Genomic DNA, 12,059 nt, shown 5'->3' with positions numbered 1-12,059 from the left:
TAGGGGTGAAAGGCAGATATGATTGTGCACCACACGATTCTCCTACTGCAGCAGCCCAGCAGTGACCGAGACGGAAAGTTCCTGCGCCCCTACCGTTTCCTTCCGGGTGTGAGGCGGACCAAACAGAGCCACCCAGCTGGAATCCCAGCCCTGCCTCCCTACGTCCTAGTGACCTCTTCTGCGAAAACGGGGATGATGTTTTGGTGAGGGTTGTGTGAACAGGGGAAACTTCTGTCAGGAGTCTGTGAAAAGCTACTCCCTCCCTGGTTCCCTCCCCACCCCTCACCCCCACCCCCCCAGTGTCCTGATGGACAGAGCAGTGGTAGTACCTGCCTCCCACCAGCCTTGCCTGCCTCTTGCCTACCCGCTAACTAGCCTTCCTCTTGTACAATTGGCGTGCCAACTCCCCATGAAGGCCAGGAACACTGTTGAGTACAAAAACTAATGCTCATGTAACATCTGTTGTGTTCTAAGCTCTCTCAGCATGTCTGAGGCATTCTCTCATTGGTTCCCCCCAACTTGTGAAGAAGGTCCCCTTTCCGTTCCTGTACCTTAGGGGAGGAATCGGAGGCTGAGAGGCCTCGTGTCACGTTGCCAAGGCCCGGCGGCTAGTGCGTCGCAGAGCTGGGACACAAGCCCAGACCTGCTGACTCACCCACTGGTTTGTAGACTTGCGTCTTCTTCTACTTCTGTCTTCTGGGTGTGTTTTCTGAAGAATATTCACCTCACCCCTTCCAGAAGCGTGGTGCTGCTTCAAACTTTGGACAACCGGGTGTTAACGAATTACTTGTCTCTTTCAAAACACACTCCCATCGCCGCCGCTTTCTTTTTTGCTCCCGTACGGATTCATCATGTGTGTGGACAGCCCTTTCCAAGTAGCACTTGGCTACTGTTTTGTCGACCCATAAAGTCTGAAACCTTGCTCTTCTCGGATGGTTCCAACCACCCTCCTGCTTCACTGATCCCAAAGATGGCTCAGAGTAACTGCTTTTTTAGCATCCAAACTTACACACGTGTGCTTTGGTCTGTCGATAAGATGGAGAGGTAACCCGGCCCTTTCAGCGCTGGTTGATAATTAGAAGTTCCCTTCCAGTAACTGAGCGTGGGACCAGAGTTGGCCTAGTTGGCCTAGTGTTATCCTTATCCGGAGGTGGGGCTGGTCAAGAGGAGGGAGGTTGACACTGTGTGTAAGGTTACTTTTGTGACAATTGAGGAAAGGACTGAAGGAGACAAGAGGGAGGTACTTAAGTAAGCTGTTTGTTAAGTAATAAATTCCCCGTGTTTGGAGCCATCTTGGAGGTTGGTTAGTTGGTCATCTTCTGGATGGGGACATGATGGCTCCAAGAAGTTAGTGACCCCGAGGTCTGACACCATTTCATAGCAGACACGTGATGGAAACCCAGGTCCTTCCTTGTCGATCACTGCTCTTCTGAAAGATAGCAGCTTTACTTCTTTATAGCTTCCAAAAGGCAAAACTAGCAACCTCAGAGTGATCCATTTGCAAAGGCGTATAGGTGTTCAGATAACCAGCAATGGGTAAATCATAGCAACAGAGAACTTCTGTATCTTTCATCAGGTCAGTGATTTCTCCATCTACAATCATTCTTTATTCATGAACCTTTCCGTTGTAAGACTCCCGTTGACCTCCCGAGGCCCTTCCCTGATTGAATTTCTTCCTTTCTTCCAGAGTCATTCTCTGTCACTTGAGGAGAGTAAGAGTGAATCCGTGAATCCCAACCCACTCGAGGCTCTCTTGCTGGCCTCCCTCGTATGTGTCCCCCATGACAGGGAATGCCCAAGGGCACCTGTGGAGGGGGTAAGAAGCCCCTCGGCATCACAGAGACCTGGGACTCCTTCTCCTGATGCCCCTGAGCTTCCCTCTGTGGTACTGTTACTTGGGTACCCTTGCCACTGGGCACTTGGCCACTTCATCTTGTGGTGGCCATGTTTGCCTGGTTCCGGGTAACAGCCCCACAGGCTCAGAACCCTTCCCCAAGGGTTTCCTTTAAAGAAACATGCCCTGGGAGCCTCTTTTCAAATGCATAAAACAGATAAATACAGAACTCCCTGGCCCAAGGAGCCTGGAGTGGGGCCCCTGAACCCCGGAATCTCCTTGACCTTGTTCCCACCCCCATGTGCAGTGGCTCCAGAGGCATAATTTGCAGACTCAGGGGCTCAGGAAACAGTTTGAAAACACTGCCTTTGTATGCTGAATTGCAGAGTGAGGTCTTTTCTTGAGCAAGAAGGAGGAGGTAGTTTCAATGGTCTCTTTCTTTCTAGTTCTACTGTGTGTTTCACTCCTGTTAAATCTATCTGAGATCTTGAGGACTTACCTTTTCCAGGCACAGTGATATGTGCGTGGTCTCGTTTAGTCTTCACAACAGATTAAGGAGGGCGGGTCATTTGCCCAAGGTCGCACAACTCATGCGTGGTTTAGAGCCCATCAAAGCCAGATCTGTTTTACTGTCTACTCACCATCCAGTTACAGCTAAAAAAAAAAATCTGCATGGCGAGTCCAGGGCCAGCTCAGTTACTTTGTAAAACTTTTACTTGGTATAGTCCTCATAAGGCAATTTTCAGAAAAAAGGCAGGAAACAGAGCCAGCCAGTGTTGGTGGTTTCAGAAGGGCCTCTTGAGCCATCCACTCTGTCTTATGTGGGTTTGGTATTTGGACTAATTATAATAAATAATAATAATTTAAGTGGCGCTAATGAGCCCTGTAATTCAGCACCAAAGCTGAGAGACCAGATCATCCAAACATGTTGTACTTTGTCTCCCAGAGTCCAACGTTCCTGTGATTTCTGCCATCCTTGGACACACTGAATCCTCAGACTTAATAAATCATCATTTCCTATCGAGGGGTTAGGCAGGGGTGAAAGGGAAAACAGTGAATTTTTCACTGGAGCTAGAAATCCTTTAATCTAATTGGCTCCAGGTTTCCCCAGGCCTGTTTTTTTAATTTATTTTTTACATTTATTTATTCTCGAGAGATAGAGACAGAGTGTGAGCCGGGGAGGGGCAGAAAGAGAGGGAGACACAGAATCCGAGGCAGGCTCCAGGCTCTGAGCTGTCAGCACAGAGCCTGAAGCGGGGCTCAAACCCACGAACTGTGAGATCACGACCTGAGCCGAAGTCGGACACTTAACCGACTGAGCCACCCAGATGCCCCAGGCCTGTTTTTTTTTTTTAAATCTGAAGTCTGACTTCTTCCCAACCTTTACTTCACATCGTTACTAAGCTTTAGATGATGGAGCAGAGGGAAGCCCATTAGGTGTCCCTGTGTCTTCCATTTTGATTGGTGACTGTCGCCACGAGAACCAGATTAAGATTAAGATGCCGGGCGACTGAGCTGTGCTTCCTTGGGTGGGTGTACCCTAGAGGTAGCTGAGTACTGACGAGCGCAGGGTGATTGACCTACAGAGGTAACAAAACCCGAGCCGTATCAGAAGGGGAGACTGCGGTATTGTCCCAGCAATGTGTTGCGTGAGTGTAACAGCTTAATGTCTGACAACCATGAGGAAATGGGAGCCTTAGTAAGATTCAAGGCTCTTTGTTTGGGTTTCCGATTGAACTTGGAGTCCTGCAGCTGAGCATGACGAAACCTGGGGAAGAGCTGCAAAAATTTGGAAGGCAGGTTCTAATAACTTCTAGGTGCTCACAGGTACGAGTTCTCTTTACCAGGCTGAACTGCACTTTAATTATAGCATCCAAGTTTATGGCTGATGACATTTATGTGTGTGTTTGTTCCAGCTCATATTTATTAGCTACTGGGGAGGCATAAAGGTGGTACATTCCTGCCATGAGAGATCGTCTCTATTTCAAGCTAAGATGGGGTGGGGGAGAAAAGTAAAAAGCCCAAGTTGGAGTCAAAATGTACTCAGCCATAAGACTTTTTGAGTATTAGGGTTATAGGAATCTACCTGCATGGTAACTGAGGGGTAACTGAGGGGGTAAAAATGGGGTTTCTTGCTGAAAGACTAAGTAAGAAAGTATAGAATAGTGTATTTAGAGGGATGATGTGAGTATAGCAGAGCTTTGTGACACAAAGGCATGAAAGACCTTTTAGACTTAGGATTCTGAGATGCTTTCTTTACCCTTGGAAGAGAACAGTTGAGTCTAGCGATTTCAGTTGCATTGTTCTCACATCTGTCATCTGATCGCTGAATTATCCCAAAATGTTCCATATGGAAATACAATCCCTACCCACCTCTCCCCAGAAAATCCCGCTGGAACTTTTACTGGGATTGCAAAGATTGTCTTGTTTAATTCCTGGAGCACTGACATCTTTACATCAGGCTTCCAATCCATGACCATGGTAGACCTCTTCATCGTTCCTCCGCAGGGTAGAGTTTCACTGTAGAGATCTCGCACATCTTTCACTAGACTTACCCCTAGGTATTCGGCGTTGTTTGATGCTCTCGCAAATGGTATCGTCATCCAAGCCCCTGGAACGCATACCTGATAACACCTGTCTGTCTCTGTGGGCATGAGAAGCAAAGTAATTACGAGCTTGTCCATTCCCAGGGCATCGGGGGGCCTTGTTGGAACCCACCAAGGTAGAAATGCAGAATAGCTTCACTGCTGGAAACCCGCTTCAGAATGCAAAGACGGTGGCCCGGAAAGTGTTTTTTTGGTCCAACCTACATTCCTCCGGTTGGCATTCTAGCTTATTTTCCTTTCGAGTTTGGTTCACAGTTTGCCTTCCACCAAGATTTCATATCTAGCTGTCTGCTGCTTGAATCGTCACGCAGATACTTCCACCCTGCGTGGTAAAATACGTATAACTTTCATCAGGAGGGATGGTGCTCGTGATCCAGTATTACGTTAAAAAATATATAATGAAGATCAAATTTTATTCTTAAAATCTATGCACTGAGATAAAAAGGTCAAAAGAAAAAAAGTGTAACGGTGGTTATCCCTGGGGGACTTAACTTACAGACTACTTTTGTACATGTCTCGATTTTCAAGTTTTTTATGAGAAACATGCAACCTCTTTGAACGTTTTAAAGGGAAAAAAGGAAATTAAAGGTGTGCATTCAAATGACTGGCTTGGACTGAACTTCCCCCTTCACTGTGTAAAGGCTATCAGAACACGCTAGTGAATTAAGACAGGTATATACCACGTATCTTGAGATCATCAAGAAAGAGAAACTTCTGTTTCAGGGGTGTAAATTTCCCTGCCAGTCCTCTGGGCAGCTGTAAACTCCACTGAGGGCCAAGAATTGGCTCCTCGCACCTGGGACTCGGCAACACCTGTCTTATGTCCCCCTCCCATGATTCCTGGGCGAGACCTACCTCCCCAGTATGGGCTCCAGGGAGGTTCTCCACGGTCCAGATGCGTCTCCCCCTTCCGCTGCTCTACTAACCCCACTGTTTATTGACAGGTTCTCAGGAATCCGATAGCTCTCAGTCGGCCAAGAAAGACATGCTGGCCGCCTTGAAGTCCAGGCAGGAAGCTCTGGAAGAAACTCTGCGCCAGCGGCTGGAGGAACTGAAAAAGCTGTGCCTTCGAGAAGCTGTAAGCAGTTCACGTTCTGTGCGTGTGTGTCCTCCTCTGTCCTCACAGAGTTAGAAAAGGCAAAGCTGGGGATCACACGGACAGCATAAGAGGGAGGCGGGACCTCTCCTGGACCACAGATGTGGGACACTCACAGCCCCGCCAGTGCTCTGTGACGAACAGGAGTGGGCCTTAATGAACCACTAGGACAGCAATTAAAGTGGCTCTGCCCGAATCCTCAAGGGGACCCCACTGGAACCCAAATGACCGTAATGGCAGTCCCGTGTAAGTACTCGGTGCACCATAGTTTATAAGGCGTCTCCTCCTGTGATACTCGCTCAATGGAGACACTGGCTTGCCACCATGTAACTAAAATTTTTGTGCCTGAGTTTATGGCCATGGTGGTGCTTGTTTGTCTTGATTATATTTCACATTTATCTTGGGAAACCCTATTGAGAGACCTCGGTGGAGATCAGCGAGGAAACCAAGGTTTCACTTGATATACGATCCCCTTTAAAACTCATGATCTGGTGTTCCTTTCACTTTTTCTTTAAATGGAGTCTTAGCCTGGTGAGATTTTTAAATTGTACGGAAAGCAATGCTTCCTCAAGCCTCTCTCTATACACCAGGCTCGAGTTTCCTTGGGATTTTGGCCCTGTGCCCGCCCCCCCCACTGTCTGTATTTGTTTAACATTTATTTATTTTTGAGAGAGAGAGAGCACGAGTCGGGGAGGGGGCAGAGAGAGGGAGACCCAGGATCCGAAGCAGGCTCCGGGCTTCGAGCTGTCAGCACAGAGCCTGACACGGAGCTCGAACCCACGAACCGTGAGATCATGACCTGAGCCGAAGTCAAACGCTTACCCAACTGAGCCACCCGGGCACCCCAGAAAAGTTGGTTGTTTAATTCATTACTGTGCGGGGCCGGGGGGGGGCGGGTTGCGTTCGCACACACATGGATGCGGGCACCCTGGGGAGGGCGACCGTGCTCGGCTTAACCTTATACAAAGAGCTCTGTTGGTGAAACAGTTCGGAATGGGAAGCAAAAGAGGTTCCTGAGCTGACGAGTGTCCTCCCCTCCCCTCCCAGCCCCAGTGCCTTGTCGCAGGAAGAGTGAAACAAGGGGCTATAGAATGAGATCGCATTACTTTTCATCTTGGCTTAATTGCGTGCTGGCTTGATTTAAACCCGAGCCTGCTCGAAGCCGACCCACATGAGCACAAATGCACCGCAAAGCTTTGGAAAGCAGCCGGCCCGGCCAGGGGATCTGCTCCCTGATAGTCTTAGCATTAGCAACCTTTTTATAGAGACTGTGCTGAAAGCAATGAAAAAATAGGGGCTTGGGTGTCTGTCTGCATTTAATAATTTGTAAAGCCTTGTTTTGTTTTTAGTAAAGGAAACGTCCCTAAACCCAGCAGGGAATCAGCATCCGAAAATTGGAGAAGCCTGTCAGGGCAAGGTTAGCATGCATTATAAAGGTCTCACTGTCTCTCTCAAAATAAAAGCAAAATAAGGGAAACCGAGCTCCCGCTTCTTAGAGCGTCGACACCAGCAAACAAGTTGGTGGAAGAAATAACCTCTCAGGAAACAGATTGCTTCTGTGCTTGCTCAGCCAGTCTCCCGACTCCCCCGCAGCGAAGGGGCGGGAGAACTTTCTCAGTAACTGCCCTGCTCTTTGTCTGTGTCGCACACACCACACGCCCTCAGCTCCCTCTCGAGGAGCCCCGTTTGTCCGCTGGGGCGCCAGGCGGCCCGGATGCCGCGCAGTGCGGCAGGATGTAAGCAACGTAAGAGCAGAAGGAACCAGGCCGACCCCTCCACCAGAGCTCAGCTCGTGAAAGCGCCCCTGCCCCGTGCGGGTCTGGTTCCATGTGCAATCAGACGAGTCATGGAGAATGAAGGGCTTGACTCAGACGCCTTCAAGGGGATGGTGGGAAATCAGTGGCCTCATTTTTGAATCCAGTTTGGTGCAAAACCACAGACACTTCGGGGTTCTAAGTCAAATGGCCAGGTTAAATCACCTTCCCCTCCTTTTTCTAAGTTTCGAGGTAAAAAAAAAAACGAAAGTCCTAAGAATATAAAACCCCCAGTGTATTGTGTTATTTATAGGCAGGCTTTTAGGGAAGCAGATAAAAATGTTGCAGAATAAACACAAAACTACTTTGGAGACATTTGAACTACGTTCCCTGTTTTAGAAAACAGGGAAGAAAATCGCAGAGCATTTCAAACTCAGTAGTTGGCCATTATGTTGTGAAATGCTTACAGTGAGGAGTTAAAAGTCCAAGAGTTCATTTCCTGGTCGCCTGAACACAGAAGGAAAGAGACCCAGGAGAGGGAGCTGCCTGTGCTTATACATTCACACACACACACACACACACACACACACACACACACACACACACACCCTAGTCGCACACACACCCCAGTGCATCCACATCCACAGCCTAGTGCACACACACACACCAGTACACACACACCCAGTGCACACACATACACTCCAATGTATGCACACACACATATAGCAGTGGGGAAAGGCCAGATCAGTCCTCCTATTAGAAAGTGGGTCCAGATGCCTGGGCGGCTCAGTCGGTTGAGCGTCCAACTTCGGCTCAGGTCATGATCTCATGGTTTGTGGGTCCAGGCCCCGCGTCGGGCTCTGTGCCAACATCTCAGAGCCTGGGGCCTGATTCATATTCTGTGTCTCCCTCTCTCTCTCTGCCCGTCCCCTGCTCGTGGTCCCTCTCTCAAAAGAAACATTATTTAAAAATTAAAAAAAAAAAAAGGTGGGTCAACACCTGGGGTCCCACGTCTGGGGCTGTCCCACCCACCGGCCACTCGTACTGGGCTGCCTGCACAAAAGCTCTTTGTGCAGACGGACAGCCGAGTTCTTCTTATCAGAGCGGCCCCTGGAGTCTCTGTGCCCTGTAGACATGGACTGACGACTGGCAACCCGGGGCTGGGCTTTGCCTGGAAGCGGACCCTGTGCAGTGGAGATGCACAATGGCCGTCCCACATTCCCCTGGTCCCTGGAAGTGACCCCGCGCTGTTGATGCCCTGGCTCTACCAGTGGAGTAGCCACTGACTCAAATCTGATCTTTATTCCCAGACGTCATCCCTACAATGGAGCCTAGTTCTAATCCTGAATCACCCACAGACCTCAGCGTCAGCCAGGATCATTGTCACTGTGGTGATCTGTCAACTAAATTCAGTGTCCTCATACTCACACAGTTAGATTTCTAGAGCTGAGAACACACAACAGATCTTTTTTAATGCCCTTGACAGTAACATAGATTAAAGTTTCAGTTTCTATTGAAACTCTAGAAATCCCATTTCTATTGATTTTTTGGTTTTGGTTTTGGATTGTTTGGGTTTGTTTTGGGTTTTTTTGTTTTTTGGGTTTTTTTTTAGAGAAAGGGCCAGCGGGGGAGGGCCAGAGGTGGGGGGTAGGGGGAAGAGAGAGAATCCCAATGCACAGCCTGAAGCTGGTCTTGAGCCCATGACGCTGGGATCATGACCTGAGCCAAAATCAAGAGTTGGATGCTCAACCGACTGAGCCACCCAGGTGCCCCAAAGCACATTGGTTCTGTAAAGAAAGGACTGTTCTTACAGTTTTTCTGAGACATGAAATTGCGTTTCAGGAGCTCTTAGGTACGTCACTAAAGGCGACTGTTTCGAATCTGTGCACGGAATCTATGCACCAAAGTGTGCGTGTGTGTGCACACGTGCATCCTGGAACTCAAGCGCGTGCCTTCCTCTGATTTCTCTTCTCTCTCCTGTTCTTACACGTACGCAGGAGTTGACAGGCAAACTGCCCATTGAGTATCCCTTGGACCCGGGGGAGGAACCACCCATCGTTCGCAGAAGAATCGGGACGGCCTTCAAACTGGATGAACAGAAAATCCTGCCCAAAGGAGAGGTGTGTTCTTTATGTTGTTGGATTCTGCCACGTCAGCCATATTTGTCCCACGTGTTAGGGCTTCCAGACTTTCTGTAACCGTTTCTTCATTCTCCCTGATGCCAGATGCCTTTTCCCTTTTGCTCCGGGGTATCTCACCTTTTAAGCTAGCTGGTTAGTCAGTGAGGGGCTCCCCTCCCTAGGATTAGTTACCTTGCTCCTCTGTGAACGGGGAGCCAAGTGCGTGGCTGCCTGCTGTGTGCACAGGGAAGCCAGGTGTGCTCCCAGGGGAGACAGAGGCAGGACGGAGCTGGGGACGGGAGAGCTCTTCCTTCCTAGAATAACTCTGTGCATGTTCGTGCCAACTTGGGGGTCCTTCCTTTCACTGATTCTGGACTGATCTATGCAGGGACAGGTAAGGAAGACAGGGCACCACGCGGACTTCTCAGTAAGTATTTTGATTTCTGTGGAAGTTGTGTGTGGAACATGATAGGCCTGTCACAAGTGGCTACGTTAAGCTTGGGAGAACATCCCAGCAGCACACACGTGGGCCTGTCTTTTTAAGGACCTCCTGACCCTTTGTTACTGGGAGCCCAGCACAATGTGGAAGAAAACCACCAGAGAAGCAAACGGGTGCAGGCACCCCGTTGTCGGGGGGAAAGACAGCAGGGTCTGCCCTCGGTGGCCTTAACTTCACCTTGCTGCGAAAAGTGCTACCAGACTTTCAGCAAGATGCTGGGCCCTCCTAATGTCACTCGTCTGCTTTTAGGGGACCCAGTGAAGCTTTGCTTTTTCATCCTCTTCGGCACTAAACGTTGGTGGGGGGCTGGGGCTGGAGAGGTCAGGACTGGGGAGGGGGGCGGGGGGAGGGTCTTGGGTCTCCCTCTGGTTAATAAGCTATCCAGCCTCAGACCAAGAGAGATTCAAGGCCAGGCAAACCTTTAGGCCTCAAGGCCATGTCCAGGAAATGTCTTCCCAGATTTATTCTGAATGAAGCTACTGATGAAAATGCTCTTGAACAGAGGGCTTAAAAGAACAGGCATCAAAGCCAATGGAGGAGGGAATGCCACGTATGTGTTTCAGTGCGCAGACTCTGAAAAGTGATTGGGGGGAGCTCACATTCTTGTGTCACACCCGCGGTGGGTGAGTGTGAGGGTGAATCCCGAGGGGACACAAGTGCCCTGCAGCCGCCAGCAGGGGATCAGTCTGAGATTGGCACTGGCGGGTCCCCGGGGGACTGGTGGACACATCAGAAGCTTCATCCACATCACGAGCTGCTCTTTCAGAAGATGAACTTCCCAGTCCTTACTACATCTCTGAGCCTGAGAAACACTTAACTTGCTACTTAACTCCTGCTTAATCGTGCTCAGCGACCAAGAGTTGCTGAGCAGAGAGGAAACAGCGGAGATGCATGGCTGAGGGTGGGCCCTGGATTTTATCAGGGTCAGGACGGGGGTGAGGGTGGGTGGGATTCAGGAGACCACCTGGTTGGGCATTTTTCAAATCCGGCTGTCGGCAGGATTGCCTGAGGAACTGCCATGCCCTTAGCTGGACAGACGCCTGGCACTAAACTTACAAGAGCAGACCCCACCTTAGCGAGTGCACCGTTGTTCTTCCCGCAGCCCCGAGGGCCTTCTCACCAGTGGCTCCCTCACACTGTCCAGGAAGAGAGGACTGTCCTTTCCTGAGAAGCTCATGTGCAGCCCTGTCTTCCTTACCTGTCCCTGCATAGATCAGTCTAGAATCAGTGAAAGGAAGGACCCCCAAGTTGGCACGAACATGCACAGAGCTATTCTAGGAAGCGAAGAGCTCTCCCACCCCCAGCTCCGTCCTGCCTCTGTCTCTCCTGGGAACATACTTGGCTTCCCTGTACACGCAGCAGGCAGCCACGCACTTGGCTCCCCGTTCACACAGCAGGCTGCCATCTGGACAGGCAGCGCCGCGGCTCTGTGCTCGTCTCTGCTGAAGGGGCGAGAGTGCGTCCTGGGCTCCCACACTGGGGCGGGTCTCGGGCCAGGGCTCTCCTAACCACCCGGGAGCAGCTGCTAGCGGGAGTTACCCGCACAGAACAGCCTTTGTCCTCGGTGACTTGTTTGTTTCAAGACCCCGGGCGGGAATCCATTTCCATATTCTTCTCCCTCCGGGGAACAAGTGCAGCCAGCCCTGGAAGGAACCGGAAGGAGTTTATCAATCTCCTGAACAGTTCTGTGTAATCTTCACCTCCTCCTCCCTCCTGGGCCCCACTCCCCTCAACAGGAAATGAATCCGGCTAAGAGTTCTGTGTTGGACGGAGGCTGTCGGCCTGGTGCGTGCCTCCCACAGGCGAGCCTTTTTTATCCGGCCCTGAGCTGGAGAGATCTGTCCATCCCGACAGACGTGGTGATGGGTTCCCACGTGATTAGGTCGCTTCCTGTCACGTTTTTGCAAGGCCGCGGATCGCCTGGGGCAGGATGCACGTGTGGCCTCCCCGGGCCTCGCGGGCAGGTACTTGAACACCCCTCTGCCGAGCAGCGGAGAGGCGGCTGGGAGCACGCCATCCCCGTTCAGCCGCTGCGTCCGCCAGGCTGTTTTCTGGCAGCCACAGCCGGCAGGCCAGAGGGAGGTGTCCCAGGGGAGGAAGGAGAGTGCCCCGAAGCAGGGCTGCTGTGCCCCCCTCTCCGCGCCTCCCAG

At 50.7% G+C, this 12,059-nt stretch overlaps 1 protein-coding gene across 9 annotated transcripts in view; it reads left to right on the top strand.

Moving 5' to 3' along the window:
* The window catches only part of FRMD4A (FERM domain containing 4A), a 331,019-nt gene that overhangs the window by 290,820 nt on the left and 28,140 nt on the right, over positions 1-12,059 (top strand). For all 9 annotated transcript variants that reach the window (XM_047864925.1, XM_047864923.1, XM_047864920.1 and 6 more), the window contains exons 15-16: positions 5,385-5,518; positions 9,288-9,410. In XM_047864925.1, the coding sequence (XP_047720881.1) occupies positions 5,385-5,518; positions 9,288-9,410 (257 nt within the window). The remainder of the gene's footprint in view (positions 1-5,384; positions 5,519-9,287; positions 9,411-12,059) is intronic.

Source organism: Prionailurus viverrinus, chromosome B4 (genome assembly GCF_022837055.1).
Source record: "Prionailurus viverrinus isolate Anna chromosome B4, UM_Priviv_1.0, whole genome shotgun sequence".
NCBI lineage: Eukaryota > Metazoa > Chordata > Mammalia > Carnivora > Felidae > Prionailurus > Prionailurus viverrinus.
The sequence above is the reverse complement of the archived record's forward strand: the minus strand, read 5'-3'. Positions and strand labels throughout refer to the sequence as shown.